We start from the raw sequence: 21,676 nt of genomic DNA on the forward strand, positions 1-21,676 counted from the left end.
CTTGTCCGCTTCAAGGTCTTTTCACACGATTGAATTCTCAATGTTGTGGTTAATTGTCGCTCAGAAAGGCACATCTTTGGAATAAAAAGTACTTCCTTCGTTTCTAAATATTTGTCTTTTAGAGATTTCAAATGGACTACCACATACGGATGTATATAGACATATTTTAGAGTGTAGATTCACTCATTTTGCTTCGTATGTAGTCACTTGTTGAAATCTCTAGAAAGACAAATATTTAGAAACGGAGGGAGTAGATGTCAAGACCTAGAAAGAGCACCATGTAGAAAAATACAGCGAGTACCCCTGCTATTCACATTTCAAGGATGGGGATTCACGGCGTGTTGAGTTATTTTCTTCTCAGCCGGCGGCTGCGTTGATCTCATGCTCTCCCACATGCTCGACAGGGTTTGTATGAACGGAAATTCTAATAGCCCTAACACCTGGCCATTGCAGCCCATCTGTCCTGCTCCTCCATGTCCTTGTGGTCCGCTCACCCGACGCCCAACTTGAAGTTTAGGGTCCATGCTTGTATGTGATCCATTTCTTTAGGCTCTGATCCAGATTGGAGGGTTTTGATTTGGATGGCCCATTAATTTTAAGCGTTGTGTAGCAAGGTGCAAATTATGATGCGAGTGATTAATTGCTCTAATAGATAGGCTATTCATCCTTCTGCAGGAGATTCTACATAGGTGTACCGTTCTGTCTGATGCAAGTGCATGATCTATCTTGTTTGCGGTGAAAACACTGCACACGCAGATGCAAATTTTGAATGGTTCATAGTCTTGCGATGGTGCTACCTGCAAATCAATTTGTAAAGGCCTTCCAAGACTAGGAGTTGGAAAGCTGAGATGATGCAGTGGTCACGGAAATTATTGCATCTTTTCAATTTCCAAGTCCTCTGTAGTCCACTCTGCTATTCCTATACAGAAAAATAGTGGTCTCACAAAAATCAACGCTGAAGTAATATATAACAGCCTAAACCCTCAGCATGATACTAAGACACAAGTAACATGATAATACACAAGTTGAAGAGGCTGAAAAGAAGATAATGCACGTGGCGAAACTTGCAAAAACAGTACAAGCCAATCAACATATGTCATCCCCTTGATCGGAAATTAGACGTACAAGTGCCAAATCTTTGATTGCATCCTTATTAGAGAAACTAGCTACTTCACGTATGTTGCAACGGTGGCATACACATTTTAATGGTTTAACATTAATCATCTCTGATATATACCTTTAGAATACTCATGTACATTAGGCGGTATTATCGGTTTGATTTATCGTTAAATAATTCCTCCTCCACCAACCAATCTCTCTTTCTCTAAAGAACAAAAGATTGGATTAACCTTGACGAAATAAACCCGGCCAGTGTATAGAGGGAACTGAGGGTGGAACGGACATGTGTATGTGGGTTGTAGCAGACTGCTTTTTCCCTAGTTTCTTGGTGTGCTAAGCATGGGGTGGATGAGGATGAAAGTTAAGCAAAAAGTTCAAGAACATACGATAGGTAAAAAGTAACTCGAGGGTTGTGAGATAATGGAATAGATCACTCTGCATCAGTGGCGATTCCATGTGTAAGCTGTGGGGTCAGCTGACCGCTTTTTTGATTGCAAGCCTAGTTGTACTCATATTTATGCAAAAAATTAAGGCATTTTAAAGAGGGTAGTGCATTTGAACCCACAGCTTTTTAGTGCCGGGACCGCCGCTGCTTTGCATGCATGGTGTGGCGCTCTATAAATTACGGAGTGTGGGCTAGTATCTGAAAACCTAGAGCAACCACTAATGGTTTACATTTCCAGGGTTGCATAGCTTGGAACTACACCAAACTTCATGAGGTAGCTAGATCATATCCGCTTACCATGCTAGCAATGAAAACGGCTTAATTTTTATCTCCGCATATATGCTAGAGCAAGCTACCTAGGCTTGGGAGTCTGTAGGGAACTAAGGTATGCTAAGAAAATCACCACTCTGTGGTGTTCCAGCCAACAATGTGGTTAATTGCCGCTCAAATGAAGGCGCATCTTTATAAGCAAAATATGGAGGCCAAAACCTACGGTGAGCACCAGATACAAGTGAATGCCATATTGCCGCCACAATGATGCATGGCTTTCACGGTGAAGGGAGGAGGATTCATGGCTGGTGTTTATTTAGCGCCTTCAAAGAAGCTCCAGGTGGTCCAGTTATCTTCATTCTATCTCCATGGAACTTGCTTTTCTCCCCTGATAGGTACCAGTTTTAGTAAGCGTAGGCACAAGGCATCTGCAAGAGGCTGCAGTTGATTCTTTGTGTTCCGTTATTTGGAATTTCCATTTAGCAAAGAGAAAAGTATGTTTTTGGTCCCTCAAGTTTCTCAAAAGTATAGACTTGGTCCCTTAAGATTTTTAGGAATACATTTGGTCCTTCAAGTCTCAAAACCAGATAAGTTTGGTCCAAAAGCAGATTTTAAGCACGTTGACCGGGTTTGACCACATTGACCTGTTTGAATGATGAACACTAAATTCAAAAGCTTGTTGGCTTTCACAAGCATGTAGGTTGTCACAAAATTTCAGATTTTTTTGAATTTGTTTCCTACTTTTCTAAATTTGTTGTTCATCGGTCAAACATGGTCAAACCCGGTCAAACTCCGGTCAACGTGCTCAAAATCTGGTTTTGGGCCAAACTTATCCGGTTTTGAGACTTGAAGGGGCAAATATATACCCAAAAAATCTCGAGGGACCAAGTCTATACTTTTGGGGAACTTGAGGGACCAAAAACATACTTTTCTCTTTAGCAAATGATTTGAGCATCATCAGTGTAGCAAAACTTGGTTGTTGTCTTTATCAAATTTTAGGCATCAAGCGACACGTTTTTCTCTTTTCTTGAGAGGGTACCACCACATTGTCACGTAACAAAGACTTCTTTGGAATTCTTCCCAAACAAATAGCACGCCATCAATCTCCACCCACATCCATCGGGGACTACCAACCATTCGCTGAAAGAAGCCCACACGACATGCCCACGGCGAAATGCCTGCACCGCCCTTCCGCTGATGTCCAAGCTCATCGGACAAAGCCTAGCCGGCACCGCCACCGTTAGAAGAGCACCACCAGTGCCACACAACCACCTCCACCGGCCTAAACTTTCATGCCAAAGGCGGAGCCCGCAGTTGGCACTGCCCGGACAACAGATATACCTAAACCCACAGGCCACAGCCGCCATCCCTGTCTCACACTACCACCGTGTCGTTGGTCACACCGCCATCGTACATGTGGGCCAGCCGTGCCTGCGCGCCACCCAATGCCAGCGCCATACCCTGGCCAGGGGACGCTGGCCTGCGCCAACCCCCATGTGTGAAGGGATGAAGAGGCCTTCGCCCAGCCGCGCCTTCTAGCAATGGCGAGGAAGGGGGAGGGGCTGCCTGGTGGTGGCGATCTAGGGTCCCCTCCCCGTCGCCATGTGTGCGCGTCGCAAGAGGGGTAGGGTTTTTTTCGTTGGGTGTGGTCTGTGGTGGCATTGAGTACTGGATAATCAGCACATGTTCTCTCCTTGACTTGAAATGACACTTCCAAAAGCAAAATCTTCGATTGCGTATTTTTCAGAGAGAAGACATGCATGTCCAGTCATGCATCAAATCAAGGAGACCTATATTAAAGTTCAAGGACACAACATAGGTAAGAAGTAACAAGGTCACTGTCCCAGCCTCTGCATCAACTCTATAAATTATAGAGTGTGTGGTAGTATCTGAAAACCTAGAACGAGCAGCAAGCTATTACATTTCCAGTGATGCATAGTTTTAAAGCAAACTTGATGAGAGATGATATAGCTAGGTCATATTCGCTTTCCATGCCGGCAATGGCAACACCTTAAATTTTTTTCCATAAGAATATCGACGCCTTAATGTTTATGTCTACCTTATATCTTAGCAAGCTAGCTAGGCTTGGGAGGCAATAGGGAACTAAGATATGCAATCATAGGCAGCTTCTCCGCTTTAAGGTCGATTGACACGACTGAATTCTCAATGATGCGCTAATTGACGCTCAAAAATGATCATCTGTGGAAGAGAAAAGTAGACGTCAAGGCCTAGACCATGTAGAAAAATACGGTGTGCGGACGTTGCGAGGTCCCCTGCTATTCACAGTTGACGGATGGGGATTCACGGCGTGTTGTACTTATTTTCTTCTCAGCTGGTGGCTGCGGGGACGAGAAGGTGGATCTCATGCCCTTACCCTTGCTTGACGGGGTTGGAATGAATGGAAATTCTGACAGCCAGCTCATTTGTCCTGCTCCTCCATGTCATCCGATGCCCAGCTTGAAGGTTAGCGTCCACGCTTGTATGTGATCCATTGTTTTACCGTCTGATCCAGCTTTGTGGATTTTGATCTGGATGGTCTGTTAATTTTAAGCTTTGTGTAGCAAGGTGCAGATTCTGTTGCGAGTGATTATTTGCTCTAATAAATAGGCTATTCATCTTTCTGCAGGAGATTATACATAGGTGTAGTTTCTGTCTGATGCAAGTGCATGGCCGATCTTGTTGCGGTGAAAAAACTGCACACGCAAATGCAAATTTTGAATGGCTCATAGCCTTGCGATGGTGCCACCTGCAAATCAATTTGTACAGGCCTTTCTAGGACTAGGAGTTGGAAATCTGAGATGCTGCAGTGGTCACACCAATGACTGCGCATCTTTCCAATTTCCAACCCTTCCGTAGTCCACTCTGTTTATTCCTATACAGAAAAGTAATGGTCACACAGAAATCAACGCTGAAGTTTATAGGATATGGCAAATAACATATTACAGCCTAAACCCTCAGTGTGATACTAGGACACTAGTAACATGATAAAACAGTACCAACTAATCAACACATGCCACCCCCTTGATCTGAAATGACATTTCCAAGTGCCAAATCTTTGATTGCATCTTTTTTAGAGAAACTAGCTAACAACCCGCACGTTGCAACGCGGGCATACACATTCTAATGGTTTAACATCAATCATGTCTAATATATACCTTTACAATACTCATGTACATTAGGCGGTATTATCGATTTGATTTACCGCTAAATAATTCCTACTCCTCCACCAACCCATTACTCTTTCTCTAAAAAACAAAAGACTTGATTAACCTTGAAGAAAAAAGCAGAGTGTATAGAGGGAATAGAGGGGGGAACGGACATGCGTGTGTGGGTTGTAGAAGGCTGGTTTTCCCTGGTTTTCTTGGTGTGCTAATCATGGGATGGATGTAGATGAAAGTTGAGCGAAATGGGAACGTTAGGTCTTTTTTTGATAGCGTAGACATTATATACGGCAGTCATGCATCAATAAGAGCTATAGTAAAGTTCAACAACACAAGATAGGTAAGAAGTAACTCGAGGGTTGTGAGATAGTGGAATACTCCCTCCTTTCGGGTTTAGGCCACTTCCAATGCATATGTGCTTAGATAAGGTGCTAAGCACATTAAAAAGTTTAGCAACTAATGTCCATAATGCATAGGTGCTTCTCTTGCTGGTGCTAAGCTCTCCTCATTTAATGCTCTAAAAACTAAACTATTTCATGCATTGGTGAGTTTCTTTCATTTAATTGCTTTTGTCTAGGTTCACGAGCTTGGCATTGTTAGAAGTATAATTATGTTTATGTTAGGGATTAGGAGTTAGAGGTAGGATTGGTTTAAACCATGTACGACTTGTCTCCTACTCCAAGTTTCTCTCTCATATTGTACTCTATATATATCCAACACCTGGGTCAGATCAATACAACGTACAAACAACAATATTCAACCATACTACAATTTCTACATGGTATCAGTCCCCGCCCTAGGTGCCAACCCATCAGCCATCAGAGGCGCAGTTGATGATGGTGCAATGGAGAAGACGACAGAAGCGCAACACTTCAAATTCAGTCGCAATCGTCCGCTTCACTCCCGCTACGACTAAGGGGGAATGTTAGAAGTATAATTATATTTAAGTTAGGATTAGGAGTTAGAGATAGGGTTGGTTTAAACCATGTACGACTTGTCCCCTACTCCAAGTCTCTCTCGTATTGTACTCCATATATCCCACACCTGGGTCAGATCAATACAACACACAAACAACAATATTCAACCATACTACAATTTCTACATGATATCAGTCCCCGCCCTAGGTGCCGACCCATCAGCCATCAGAGGCGCGGTTGATGATGGTGCAGCGGAGAAGAAGACAGAAGTGCAAGACTCCAAATTCAGTCGCAATCGTCCGCTTCACTCCCGCTACGACTAAGGGAGAATGTTAGAAGTATAATTATATTTAAGTTAGGGATTAGGAGTTAGAGATAGGATTGGTTTAAACCATGTACGTCTTGTCCCCTACTCCAAGTCTCTCTCGTATTGTACTCTATATATATCCCACACCTGGGTCAGATCAATACAACATACAAACAACAATATTCAACCATACTACAATTTCTACAGGCACTGGTTCTTCCTAGAGTCACCAAATGCATCTCTCTCCTCTTTATTACCTTGCCACATCATATTTTTTGCCTACATGGTAGCCGTAGCACATGTACAACCACTAGTAGAAAAAGGACCTTTAGTCCCGGTTCTAGAGGGCCTTTAGTGCCGGTTCTGGAACCTGGACTAAAGGGTTGTTACTAAAGCCCCCCTAGTCCCGGTTCCTACACTAGAGGTATTTTTTCGTAATTTTTTTGAATTTTTTTAAAATCGATTTTCAAATTTCTGAATTATTTTCCAATTTAATCTCTAAACACCCCTCATCACTGCTCTATTTAACCTCTAATCTCTAATCACCCCTCATCATTCCAAATCATCTAAGTTCCCGACCGGTCACCCATCCTCTCACTACTCCAGTCTGAGCACGCTTAACTTCCGGGTTCTATTCCCCTTCGTTTCCAAGTCCGCACTTGTTGTTTTCCTAACAATAGTAAGATGTCAATCCTATTAATCCTCAGGAGTTTAGCTTGAGCATGAAGTAATTTGACCATAATTTGGCAATAGTAAGATGTCATTCCAAAACAATAATTATTTAGTAACACTAATATTTCTTAAATAAGTAGTTTGACCACAGTTTGACCATAGTTTGACCAGATTTGACCAATATTCAAAAAATTGAAATAATTATTTAGTAACACTAATATTCTTGAATAATTATGATTTAACACTAATATTTCTTGAATAAGTAGTTTGACCATAGTTTGACCAGATTTGACCAAAATTCAAAAAAACTTTAATAATTATTTAGTAACACTAATATTCTTGAATAATTATTTAGTAACACCAATACTTCTTGAATAAGTAGTTTGACCAAAGTTTGACCTGATTTAACCAAAATTAAAAAACTAAAATTTGAGCATAACTTTTTTTCCTTTTAGAATTTGAGGATTCTAAAAATTTGCAAACAGGCCGTAGGCTATCAAAATCGGATGCGGATTTTCGTACTGAACATTTTGATATATTATATGGTTTTTTCGACATCGTATGCAAAAGTTATAGCATACTTTTTTCGACATCGTATGCAAAAGTTATAGCCGTTTTACTTTTTCATGGCACTTTTTTGCAAAACATGTCCAAATTTAAGTTTTTAAAATTTCCTAACTAGTAGATGTAGTAATATAACTACATCTTGAAGAATTTTATTTTTTAAAGTTTTTATCATTTTCTTTTGCTTTTTACAAAACTGAAAAGGCGATCCACGGTAGGGGGGGGGGGGGTAGAGTTTGAAAATGAGACCTTTAGTCCCGGTTTGAGACACGAACTCGAACCGGGACTAAAGGGCATTGCACCCTTTAGTCCCGGTTCGTGTCTCAAACCGGGACTAAAGGTATACACCTTTAGTCCCGGTTCGTGTCTTAAACCGGGACTAAAAGGCTCATTTGAACCGGGACCAATGCCTTTAGCCGCACGAACCAGGACCAATGCTCACATTAGTCCCGGTTCGTGACTGAACCGGGACTAATGGGCTTATTTGGCCCGAACGAAAGCCTTGTTTTCTACTAGTGAAGGTGGAGTATTGGGAAGGGCCTTATAGGTCTCAAATCTGAAATCTCATCAACCAAGACATATGGTGAGTGGAGGAATGTATCTCGTACTTTACAAAACTACTCAAATTAAATAGATGCATTAATTGGATTAATTATGGTGCATGCATGTTTGACCACTAGATGAGTAGGAACATTACATGCATTGGTGTGCTCCTTTTTAATATTTGCATGCAAAGATTAATTGCCCCTCGAAATCTTAAAATGAGATGGAGATGAGCCCTTCAAATTGAAAAAAACAAAAAAATTGAGATAAGCCTTATAAACAGGAAAGAAGGGAGTAGATCACCGTCCTTGCCCCTACAGCCGCATGCATGGTGTGGAGCTCTATAAATTAGAGAGTGTGTGCTACTTCGTCCGTTCCTAAATACTCCCTTCGTCGCTGTTTCGGACGGAGGAAGTATAAGTCTTTTTAGAGATCCCAATATGAACTACATACGGAGCAAAATAAATGAATCTACACTCTAAAATATATCTACATACATTTGTATGTAGTCTGTATTGAAATCTCTAAAAAGGCTTATATTTACAAACGGAGGGAGTAGAATCTAAAAACCTAGAGGATTACATTTTCAGGGATGCATCTACCTGTCTGCCTCGGATCCATCCACTCAGTGGGCGGCCGCTGCCACATCTGCTCGGATCCGGCTGCTCGTTGGAGATCCGCAGCAGGAGATCAAGGAGGGGGACAAGGTGGTTGCACCTGGAGGTCGCCGTACTGCTCCTGGTGATGGTGCTCACCCTCGGCCTCCGGGCCCTGCTGCTGGTTGTGCTACGGCTACTCCTCCCCCGGCATCACAGACCATCAGATCGAAGTGGCATGGCCTGAGCACCTAGTTCATCTCATTGCGGCGCAGCGCGGCGAGCATCCCTGTGACGGCCAGATACAGATGTATGCGGCAGGGCACCACGGTGGGATCTCCTCGGCAGCATCACGGTGAGATCCCGCTCGACGGAAACGAGCGAGCTCTTGGAAGTTTTTTCTTTGGAAATGGAGGCAAGCTCTTGGAAGTTGGCGGCGGCACAACAATTGCTTAGACGTTAGCGGGTGGTGAGATGTGATGTTGGTCATAGTCCACGGCAGCGCGGGCTCTTGGTGGCCACGGCGGTGCGGCCGGATTGTACTGTCAAGATGGCACGGTGAGGTCGTACGCTAGCCATTGCTCTATGGCCATTCCTGCCCTGCTAAAATCACATCAATTATCCTGAATGTTATCAGAAAAAAAGGTTCAGAAGCATGCCACCCTCTATTTCTAAGTTCAGAGTTCTGTATTTTCCTCAAAAAGATTTGATTTGCTGCAGCCCAAGGGAAATCAAAGATGGATGGAAAGGGGACATAGTGCTGCAATAAGGGAAATCAAGGATGGATGGAAAGGGATGTAGCTGATGATCACAAACAGCGGCGGCACGGAGACACAAGCATGGTGCTCCTGATGTGTAGCTTCGTACACACATGCTAAATCAGTGTACATTAATTTTTTTTTCTAGAAATTTCGAAGGATTGTAAAGCTTGTTATTGTAGCTTGAATGTTATGATCATTTCTTTTCAATATGAGTAAGAAATAGTCCCTCCATTCCTAAATATAAGAACTTTTATAGATTCCACTATGGACTACATACGGATGTATATAGACATACATTAGAGTCCAGATTCACTTATTTTCCTCCGTATGTAGTCTATAGTGGAATCTCTAAAAGGTCTTATATTTAGGAATGGAGGGAGTATGTATAATGCAAACAACTTTTTTTGCTAGTCACATTATTTTGTTGGCATCTTTAGTAGTAGTAGTTGCACACATAGTTGTTTCAGTTGGATACAACCCTTAAAACGTTTGCACATGATGACTTGTCATGCTCGTATTGAATGTTCGGCACCTCAAATTCTGTTCGGCTGCTATTTTCTATTGAATATTATACATAATAATACACAGTTAAACATGCATAGTTGCATCAAGGGGTATTACAAGTTTCACAGGAGGTAGGATATAGTTTGCTTAATTAATTATATATAATTGCACAAATATATTTTTGGAGTTGCACTTCGACTATCAGGCAGTTGGTCATGTCAGCATATGAATTTGCATATCTCACATAACAAGAGAGCTAAAGACTATCCCTGGTTTTCTTAACTTCAATTCCTAAAAAGAAATGCAAATCTCCTAGATCCTTTAGAGCAAACTCTGAACTTAAATCTTCCAGTAATCTAGTTATTGCCTCATTGGTGAACTAGTCACAATAACATCATCAACATATATGAGAACATAGATGAATGTCTTGAACTTGTTGTAAATAGATATGCTTTGATGGAATAAACCCTAGTTTTTGCAGCTTTGCACTTAAACGAGAATACCATGCTCTCGGGGCTTGCTTTAGTCCATACAAAACTTTATCAAGCTTATAGACATGAAAAGATGCATTTTATCCTCAAACCCAGGAGTCGGTTTCACGTACATTTCCTCTTCTTGAACACCATGAAGAAACACATTCTACACATCTAGCTGTCTAAGACTCCATCCGCTAGAAACAATGGATAACACAAGACGAATAGAAGCAGCTTAAAGTGTTCACGACTGATGTTTAAATTATGATACCTTGGCAAATCACCAGTTTGCGTAAAGACTGAAATATCATAAGCTTATTTTACAACATGACATTTTCACAAGCTGAGCACAACTATTTTTGAATACCACAAGTCAACTATACTAATTTCGTGTGCTTTCAAACAAATATATTTCCTGGCAATGATATAGCATGTGTTATAAACTTGTCGAGATTACCGCATTCCCTTTCTGTCGATGCTTTTGGAAAGTACTTCCATCAAAAGCAGCATGTACCTGGCCAATCAACGGGCGTGCTTCCCCCTCAAACCGAACTGATATCAGTTACAAAAATCTTTGACTATAACTTTTTAGATATACGATATTGAAGTTATGCAAACATTGGGAAGATCATAAATTTGAAGGACACACGATAGGTAGGGAAATAAAGGGATGGGTTTTCAATAATGAAAGAAGTCACTCTCCTGGTCTATGCATGCATGATTGCTTGGACGATGTCGCTCTATAAATACTGAGTAGAAACTCCTAGAACAACTAGCAATGGCTCTTCATTTCAGTGATGCATGTCTTGGAGGCAAACCGAACTTGAGGAACATAACTACCTCATATTGCTTTCAATGATGCCAATGGCATGGTGTTATTTTTCATCTCCACATATATATGTTAGAGCTAGCTAACTCGGAATGGGAGGCAACAGGGAGCAAACACATCCTAGTTAGCTGATAAGTAGCTGAAATCCAGCAAGAGCCTGCATGTCGGCTCAAATGATAGCTAACCTCACCCCCAAGGCGACTACCATATTACTAGTAAGAACATGGGTGTGATAGTGTTAATTAGCTAAGATGGTTATTATATATGTTATTTCATAGCTAGGAAGTGTTTGGGTTGTCTATGGAACACGGTTTTGCACCACGTTACGAATTCTACATCATCAAGCGATTTAGGTAGCCTATTTGAAGCATGGCGTCATTCATTCTGACGTGTTTATTTTTGTTGCTACTCGTAGTCCCCAAGTCCACATTTCTAGGCTTCCTGCAAATATGGCGACTTGTCCACCGCATAATGATAGGTGCTGTTGCTGACTAGGGAATCCTGACTTACATATGTATGTTCCACGTAGCACAGACCATGCAATCGTAGATACATTGGTCCACTTGAGAATTGAGATAGTATTATCAGTTATCACTGCTGCCTAAGCAGCTCCTAAGCATGTGTCTCACTCCCTGTCCGTTTTCTCTCTCTTCTGGCGCGGTTCATCAACCTCCAGTGGAATTTCAAGTTTTCCTTTTTAATTTCTTTTGGAAGTTTAGCAGTTCAGAATCTTCAAAAGGATTGAAATTCGAAAGTGGGGGCAATTAACTGACATTTGTGTCCGCATTTTCTAAAGTTAGCGAAAAACATTGATCATGTGTTGACATTCCAAAAATGAAAACTGTTATCAGAAATTGACCACAGGCTACTTCTTTGAGGGTTGAACTCGGGTTGGCTTAACCCTCAGTGTTGCACGGTGCAGATTGAGCTATCAAAAAAGTACAATATATTTTGAAACTATTTATATCACGAACTAATACAACACGGTGCATCTAGCACACTATAAAATTCCAAACTCAAATTTGATCGACACTTTAAAAAACAAAAAGGAGAAATACATTAGTGAAAAGTAGCCCTAATCGCCTTCTGAGAGAGCAAAGAAAAGCGCATGAATGCATGTGGCTATGTTTCTTCTTTGTAAGGTCTATGCAGAAAATTTATTCATTATTCAAAAAGACCTTGCAAAGTAGTACATCAGGTAGTCTGAAGTCATCATCTCAGCAACATATGTTGCTACTCCTATCCACATGATGAAGGGGTGCCGATAGTCCGAGCCTAATACTAAACAGACATCACACCAATACCTAACATCTAAAGCTAGAGGCCCCAACCAAGCCACATACTGGGTTTGGAGCACAAACCGGTCCGACGCACTCTCATGTGTCGTCGCCGCCGTCCTCAATCAATCCATCATCAGAGCAAACTAACAAACCGGCCTTGCCAAGCTTTTCTGCCATCGATGCTACCATACGCCAGGCAGCATCCTCCTCCTGTGCGAGTCCATCTGCGTGCATCGGACTTTGAGTCTCCAGAGCGCCATGCCGCCGAGATCCGCCGCCATCAATGTGTAAGATGAAGCACTGCTCCACCAAAGAAGCCGTCCTCCGGTGCCTCGACCCCGTGTTCACCTCCAAGAATGACGCCCCCAACGGGGAAACGACACCAGAGAGCCGCTGTCATCCGATCTACTGATATAGGGTTTCCCCCGGAGGTAGCAGAGAGTGGCCTTGAACTTCTCCATGGCGATGCCTTCAGGAAGGGAACGGCGCAGACAGCGTCGCCACCGCCGACCTTGGCAATAGCCGATAGCAGGTTTTCACCCAGATCTTTCAAAGAATCCATCTCTCGTGCACGGAGCGTAGCCATCCCTGTTGGGATCTGGATGATCCAGGCCGCTGCTGCCAGATCACAGCAAGGAGAAATCCCCACCGAGACCTGCTGGCCGACCAGGGAGAGCGAGAGCGGGCCCGCAGTACCAGATCCGCACAGGATCCGTGCCCGCGCCGCCGCCCCGAAGCCAAACCCACGCGCAGCCGCCACGGCCTGGCCGCTTGCCCACGCCGCCGTCTGTCCGCCGCGTCGGCCCCGCATCAGCGCCACGCCTCCGCTGCGCCGCTGCATCTCACGCTGCAGCCATACACCGGGAGGGGAGAGGGGCCCCTCCACCGCTGACGCGCACCGGGCTTCGCCCGGCGGCGCCTTCTGGCGGCGGCGAGGGGAGGGGTGGGTGTAGAGGCGGCCACGTGCTGGACGCTATGTGGCTATGTTGTTATGTCATCATTAGCGCTCACCAAACATGGTTTGTGTTTTAAGTTCCGCCAAACAAAAAGGATTCATATTTCAACGTCTATCTGTCAAGGATAAAGAATACGAGCCTGAGTTATTCCATGGGGATAAGATTATAATTCCATACTAATCAAGTTTAACTTCTGAATTGTAATCTATAGTTACTCACCATTTCATTATTGACCTAAACATAAGTTCATACTCCGCATTGTACTACATAATAATCAAGTCTAACTTCTGATAACCATAAAAAAAGAGTCTAACTTCTGATATGTAAACCATAGTTATTCACCATATCATTCCTCAAAGAACTTAACATAAGTTCCCGTTCTTTTTGCAAGATATTGCTAACATTACTGCAACAGTACAGGCTAATGAACGCCTGCCTAGCATCACATCCGTCGATTCGAAATGATATCTCTAAATACCCTAATACCAAATCTTCGATTATAGTTTTTCAGAGATATGATATATGCCATCACTCATCAATGAAAGCCAGTTTAATGTTCAAGTACACAAGATAGGTAAGAACTAACTATTGTTTTAGATAGTGGCAATCACTCTGCTATCCTCTATACGCATCATCACATGCATGTGACAGCTCTATAAATTGCAGACTACGTGCTAGTATTGCTCTTTTCCAGTGATGCATGGCTTAGTATTTAGCTGAACTCGCTGAACGCTGCTAGACTATATTTGCTTCCTACGCTGGCAATTGCATCCCCTGATTTATTTTTTCGAAACAGAACATCCCCTGATTTTGATCTCCAAAGTATGTTAGACCTAGCCAGCTATAGGCTTAGGACGCAACGAGAATCTAAGGCGCACAACCCTTCGCAGATGTGTTGCACATGCAAGTACACACCTTTTGCCACTCTGCAAATTTTCAACATTCTGTTGCTTAATCACCGGAGAACTAAATGCCCCTCAGCAGAAGCAAAGCAAGGACGTCAGTAACAGAGGAGTACAATGCACCAACGCTCATTGAACTCATCGCATATTTCTACGCTAGTCACACTTAAGAAGTGCTCTCTAGTCCGAGGTCAAGAAGAGTCCATCTAGGACACAAGGTTGTACTTTAACAACACAAGAAAGCCCCCAAAAGTTGCAGTCACAACAAGTTGTTCCTGTGACTAAATCAGAAGGTGTTTGATGAAATACATTCGCCGCATTCTGTTTCTGCATGTCGCACACGTGGAGATTCACGGTTGATGTTTACATTTTGATAGTCGGACAAAAAACAGATTGCATGGTGACTGAAATCTTGCAAGCTTATTTTACGGTGTTACATTTTCACAATATGAGCACAAATGTTGGGGATTACCACAACCTAACAATACAAATTGGGTTCGCCTTCAAAGAAAATTATGACACAAATACGTTTTCCTGTCAATGGTATAGCAGGTGGTTGTAAAATGTAAACTCGCCCACATGACAGCGTTTCCCTCCGCTTATGCATTTGGAAAGTGTTGCCTGTCAAAAGAAACATGTATAACAACAACGGTAATGGCCAATCAATGTGCATTGCCGCCAGCTGATTCGAGGTGATATTTCCAATTACCAAAATCTTTGACTATTTAAATTTGCAGAGAAATGTATTGACATTATGCAACACTAGGAGCTGTTGTAAAGTTGAAGGACGCACAATAGGTGTGGTAGGAAGTAAGCAATGATTTTCCCCTGATGAAAGAGGATGGTTTCTGGAGATAGCAATCAATGTGCCTACGTGCTAGCTAGTATGAAAACACCCCTAGCGGAGATAGCAAGCTACTTTCGTTTCCGGATTCTAGTGATGCATGGACTGGAACCCAACCGAACTTGACAAACGTAGCTCGATCATATTGCTTTCCATGCTGGCAGTGCCATGGCCTCATTTTTCATCTCCACGTATGATCCTGGTAGCTAGGCTTGGGAGGCAATAGGGATCCAACGCATGCAAATCTTGGGGCATCGTGTGTTGCGCACATCCAAACTCGCACGGCCGGAGGCACACGCACGGAAAGGAGCTGAACCTGATTGATTTAGCTTCCGGCCAGCGAGCAGGACATGCAAAAGCTATCTCCAAACGGAAACAACCAGTTGTTCGATCAAAGGGAGCATTAAGGAGACAGATTGTCATGGTGATACTGGTGCATCAGTGTCCAAGCCAGGAGCTTCTGGACCGGATGATGCCACGGCTAACTCAACAGACTGTTATTCATTTTCTCAAAAAAATAAAACAGCCTGTTATTCATTTAATTCTTTTATTAAATTAAATGTTGAGTAAATTTTCTCTCTTTTTTTTAACAAGCTACAACTTGTTATGCTCTGAGTTCTATTATATAAGAAGACAAAGAATTTATTTATTTTTGAACGGGGCATAACCCCTTTCCATTACATCAGCAAATACAACCATTCTCCCTCTGACCAAGTTTAAAGAAAACAAAGAACGGGAAAAGCGAGTTCAATGCATCACCAGAAAACCCACTGCAAGTGTCTGTCGTGGAAACACTTGCTATGGGGCGAAAACCCGACGACAATTTTGAGCAAACTACCCAAAAGGCAGGAAGAGTTCAAACGGGTTTAGGGGAAGCTCACAGGCGAGCATAGGCAACCAAACTACTCGCGCAGGAGCAGTAACCAGCAAACCCAAAGTATACAAGGCAAAAGACTACGAGCGATGCAGCCAGTGAAGCTTCAGGTCTCTGCCATGTCATCAGAAGCAGCATAAATCCTCATCATCGTCGCCGCATTGTCTCGAGCGACCGCGCACCATGTACCATTGCTTTCCGATCTTCACCTTTCAGCAATCCTGCCCAGTATTTGAGAAATACACAAGCAGAAAACACCAGATGAAACAGAGACCTGGGCATTTTAAATTCAAAGGTTGCTTTGTTACAGAAATTACAGATTGCCCAACACACTGCAGCAAGACGGAATGTATAGAATTTGGCTCCATCCGGCAAGAAAACATAACATCATGAGTAATTAATACTGCCAAATTTTATTTGGACGGAGCTTAGTACCCAAAACTGAGCCAACAGTACGCCATGCTACTCTGGCTACTTGGAAAAGGAAGAATAGATGTTGAGAGGTCTAGGGTTTAGGAAGGAAGAATAGATGTTGAGCATTTTGCATCTCTACCCACTTTTTAAATAGATGATGAGCATTTTTGGTTACCAGCCCAAGAAAAGGAAGAATAGATGTTGAGAGCCTGGTCATCACGTCTCTAGTCAACACTAGACCCAAGCCTGATCCAAAAAAATGCCACTCCAATTTCTTGAGGTTGAAGCCTGATCCAAAAAAGGGTTAATTTGATAAATGCCACTCCAAATCTGGCGATTCTGAGAAATGCCATTGCAATTTCCAAACTTTGAAAAATGCTATTTCATGCAATTTCCAGTGGCATTTTTCGAAGTCTGGAGTGGCGTTTTTCAAAGTTTGCAAAAATTGCAGTGGCATTTTTCAAAGTTTGGAAATTGCAGTAGCATTTTTATGAATTGCCATAATTGGAGTGGCATTTATCTAATTAACCCTTTTTTCAAAGGTATTCTTAGACAAACTTGGTAGTAAAGCTCTATCTAGGGCCCAAGCTCCACCTGATCTGGTCAGGCAACTAATTTAAGCTCCAAGAGTTTATTAAGTTCTTCGCAGAAAAAAAGAGTTTATTAAGTTTCGCATCTCTACCCACTCCTCCAACAGAGGGGGGGGGGGGGGGGGGTGGTGGTGAATATATCTACGAAAGACACTCCCCATTCAGAGACAGTGATATCTTGTTTATGGCAAATGCTGAGAACAGCAAAGGGAACTTGATACACAAGGAGTCATTATTGTTCAAGGGTCCGTCCACAACCTGGCAATGCTGCCACAGTTTAGCATGATTTTTCTGCCGGCCAAATAGTACTCTTCACCTTTAGAATAGCTTTCCACACGGAAGAGAGTCTTAAGTTACAAGGAGAAGATCTAAATGAACTAGGAGTAGATGATGCCCCGCATGTTTAGGAGAGTCATCCCACTAATTTATATAGGAGAGTCATCCTAATAATGTAGCGGAACAAATCTCTAATATGGTCATCCCACTAATAATATAGTGGATTACTCTCCTAGATATATACTCAATTAGTGGGATGAATATATTAGAGTCTAAATTAGTGGGATGACTCTCCTAATTTATTTATATCTCAATAATATAGTGGAAAAAAATCTCTTCACGATAAGATATTTTCTTTAACACCGGTGGTTGTGGATCGAGCGTACAAGCGATCGAAAGAGACGGCGGCAGTGGTGCGACGAGGACAACTCGTTCATTATGCAACCAGCCCAACACTGACTAGCTATAAACACCACCACGCTTAGTCATCACAGCGGGACGCCATTCTCACCGTGAGTCCGTGACACCGTCGCACGCACACAACAAGGTCAGCCATGGACAAGAAGAGGGTGGCCATCGTCGGCGCCGGCCTGAGCGGCCTGGCGGCGTGCAAGCACCTGCTGGAGCGCGGCTGCCGGCCGGCTGTCTTCGAGGCGGACACCGTCCTCGGCGGCGTGTGGGCGCACGCGCCAGAGTGCACCAGGCTCCAGACGCCGCGGCCCATGTTCCAGTACTCCGACTTCCCGTGGCCGGAGTCCGTCACGGAGGTGTTCCCCGACCACCGCCAGGTTGCGGACTACCTCTACGCCTATGCGCGGCACTTCGGCGTGCTCGACTGCATTAGGTTCGGCCGCAGGGTGGTCGGGATGGAGTATGTGGGCGTCAGCGAGCAGCAGGTGGCGGCGTGGGAGGACTGGGCTGGGTGCGGCGAGGCATTTGGTTCCGGCGACGGTGAGTGGTGGCTCACGGTGGCCGACGTGGACGGCCTCGTGGAGGTAAGGATCCAACATATTTGCACATATACTTCCATGGTGTATACTGTGTATGCCCCTGGCTACACGGCACCATTGGTGCGCTGAGAACAATGCACTGCACTGTTGGTGATATTGATTCGTTGGACTTTATGATGATATATATGCTGCACCTACTAATGTGATTTTTCGGCACATGAACGTCACACTCACACAGTCAGACAACATAGAAGTGCCACCTACCCCAAAAAATGGCATGTGACCACTGGAAGTGAATAAATCAACATCTACTCCCTCCGTTCCGAATTACTTGTCACAGGTATGGATGTATCTAGATGTATTTTAGTTCTAGATACGTCCATTTCTGCGACGAGTAATTTAAAACGGAGGGAGTACTTTTCTGATCTTCTGACTTCAAGTGATACTCCATGTACTAGTAACCTCTCATCTTTGATGTTCTAAATTCAAGCTTGGATGACCATGAGCCTTCAGAATCTCAGGGAAAATACTAGGAGCAGGAATCGAAGTCTCCTTTTTTAGTTATAAGGGGCCTTGCCCCTAATTCATTCATCTTTAGGGATGGTAAGTGAATGATAGCGAAGCACGGTTCCACGAATTATTACAGTGGCACCACTTCTCTACCACCAACTCATCACCCGGCATCCCAAAAAATATATCATCCGGCACTGATCATACACAAAAATAAAATGTACCACATGTGTTGCTAATTAAGAGAATTGATTGCAATATATCTCAGTGAGACATGATAGTACGGAGCATAAATATTTGTATTAATAATATGAGGGCCAGAACTAAGAATACATATGATTTATTGTATTTGATTGTCGTATGGTTTTTTATTGAATATAGGTAGCATTATACGATGCAAATTCCCATCCATGGTTCCATGAGTGGAGGGGGGCCTTTTTCTATGCATGGTTGTGTACCTAGTTTGCATGCTTGCACATAGAAATGAGTTAGTGGGCATCGCCTATTTGGTTATATAGAATGTCCAACTTTTACAATCAAACAACACTACCAAACACCCAGATGCAATGGATAGTGTGACCCTAATTAATCTTACGATCGGAATTTACCATGCAAACAAATAAGTAGTCAACTATCAGATCACGCTTTTCTTCTTCTAAATTTAACCTCTCGGGTAAATGAATGGCAATAATTCGGATTGTCTGTGCAATTCCACTTCCCCTCATTTCCAGGTACACAAGGCAGACTTTGTGCTTCTTTGTGTTGGGAGGTTCAGTGGTGTGCCCAACATACCTACATTTCCTATTGGCAAAGGCCCAGAAGTGTTTGACGGGAAAGTGATCCACTCCATGGAGTACTCAAAAATGGGAGGCAAAAAAGCTAGGGAGATGATCAAGGACAAGCGTGTGACTGTTGTTGGCTACCTAAGATCAGCAGTAGACATTGCAAATGAATGTGCAAACATGAATGGTACACAACGTCATTTTCTTACAATAAAATTATCTCCTTTCCTCTTGCAAGAAGGTTGATATATCAATTTTAGAGTGGTAACCTAAGCATTATTATATATAGCCAGTTTTTTCCATTATCAAAAGTGTCATTGTCTACAAATGTTATGTTTTCCTAGTTTCTATAGTTGCATTGGTATGATAAAAATAAGGCTATGATTTTATTACTAATTGTTTATTAGTTCTTTAGGTACCAAAAACCCATGCACAATGGTAGTACGAACAAAGCGTTGGATTATACCAGACTACTATGCTTGGGGTGTCCACATATCAAATTTCTATCTCACCCGCTTCGCCGAACTACTTATTCACAAGCCTGGTGAAGGCTTTCTCCTCAGCATGTTGGCTACTGTCTTGACTCCACTGGTAGTACAACATGTTATATTTTTGTATTAAATTGTAATCGAACTTGTCATCATTGAAAGTTTAAATGGTTTTGTTTGGACTAAATCCAAACATGCATGTTTTGCCTTGTTTGTGTTGAGTAGAGGTTGATGTTTTCGAAGTTTGCTGAGAGCTACTACTCCATTGCAATGAAGAAACATCACATGGTGCCTGACCATAGCTTTTTTGAGGGATTAGTGGCATGTGTGGCTGCCATTGCACCAAAGGATCATTACAAGAATCTGGAGGAAGGTAGCATCATTCTTAAGAAGTCAAAAACATTCAGCTTTTGTGAAGAAGGTGTGCATGTAGAAGGTGAATGTACTCCAGTAAAGAGTGACATCGTTATCTTCGGAACCGGATTCAAGGGTGATCAAAAGATCAAGGACATGTTCACATCAGAATACTTTCAGAGCATAGTCGTTGGCTCAACATCAACGACCGTGCCACTTTATAGGTAATGAACTCGCTATATATGCATCATATTTATGTAGTTTGAACGTCTTGATTTTGAAGAGTATGTTAATTCCTTATTTTAGGGAGTGCATCCATCCAAAGATTCCACAGCTCGCGGTCATCGGCTATTCAGAGAGCTTGACAAATATCTATACAACAGAGCTTATGTCCAAGTGGATATCACATTTTATGGATGGTGGTTTCAGATTGCCAAGTGTCAAAGAAATGCAGAGGGATGTCCTTGAATGGGAGAAGTTCATGAAGCGCTACTCTCGAGACTATTTCCGTAGGTCATGTGTTGGAATTGTTCATATATGGTATAATGATCAACTATGCCAGGACATGGGATGTAACCCAAGAAGGAAGAAGGGTTTTTTCTCTGAATTATTTGAGCCTTATGGTCCTTGTGATTATGTTAATCTTCACCCCAAGTAATAGTAGATCATATGTTTGCACTTGTGTATAAGTTGTCTACCAGACCCCTCGTGTTTACATACTTGCATGGTTTCTTGTCATAATATTGTACGGTATTGTGCCCGGACCAGTTGGTGGCTTGTTCGGTCCACCAATCTAGTGTAGTAATATCCAATGTCAAGGAAGAAATAAAAGCATAGGCACAATTATTATACCATATACTCGTGCCTCTTAGAAATCCCTTATTGAAAGTATACTATATATATGCAGAATTATATATAATGTTAGCCTCTGTTGTCTATTACTAATCCCTAGCTAATTGCACGTACGTTGCTACAAAACAATAATAACAATACATATGTAAGATTTGGGTGAGTGGAAATCTACTCACCTCAAAAAGATACAAAAGTATATAAGCAAAGACTATGTCATCGTTTGGAATAGTGTTACTCTCTATATCCTTGGGTGGGATATATACTTACATTATTTTTTAGCAAAGACCACACACAACAATTCAAACTTGACTAGTGAAATAGAATAACAAAATTGTGATGGACTATAACTTCACAACATATTGCCTTATATCCCAAATTTCTCTAAGATGGTCAAATGTGGGGCCTCCGTCCACATCCATGGGGGGTACCATCCAGTCGCAAAT

The 21,676-nt window shown here is 42.5% G+C and overlaps 1 protein-coding gene across 1 annotated transcript; it reads left to right on the forward strand.

Moving 5' to 3' along the window:
* The first annotated feature begins 17,700 nt into the window (after positions 1-17,700).
* On the forward strand, positions 17,701-21,235 carry LOC125527799 (putative flavin-containing monooxygenase 1). Its single transcript, XM_048692310.2, has 5 exons — positions 17,701-18,292; positions 19,489-19,726; positions 19,955-20,130; positions 20,253-20,605; positions 20,688-21,235. The coding sequence occupies exons 1-5, from the start codon at positions 17,852-17,854 to the stop codon at positions 21,037-21,039; spliced, it is 1,560 nt and encodes a 519-aa protein (XP_048548267.2). The 5' UTR covers positions 17,701-17,851; the 3' UTR covers positions 21,040-21,235.
* Positions 21,236-21,676: the final 441 nt, after the last annotated feature.

This window comes from Triticum urartu, chromosome 2A, assembly GCF_056163025.1.
Source record: "Triticum urartu cultivar PI428250 chromosome 2A, HENAU_Tu73, whole genome shotgun sequence".
NCBI classification, from domain to species: domain Eukaryota; kingdom Viridiplantae; phylum Streptophyta; class Magnoliopsida; order Poales; family Poaceae; genus Triticum; species Triticum urartu.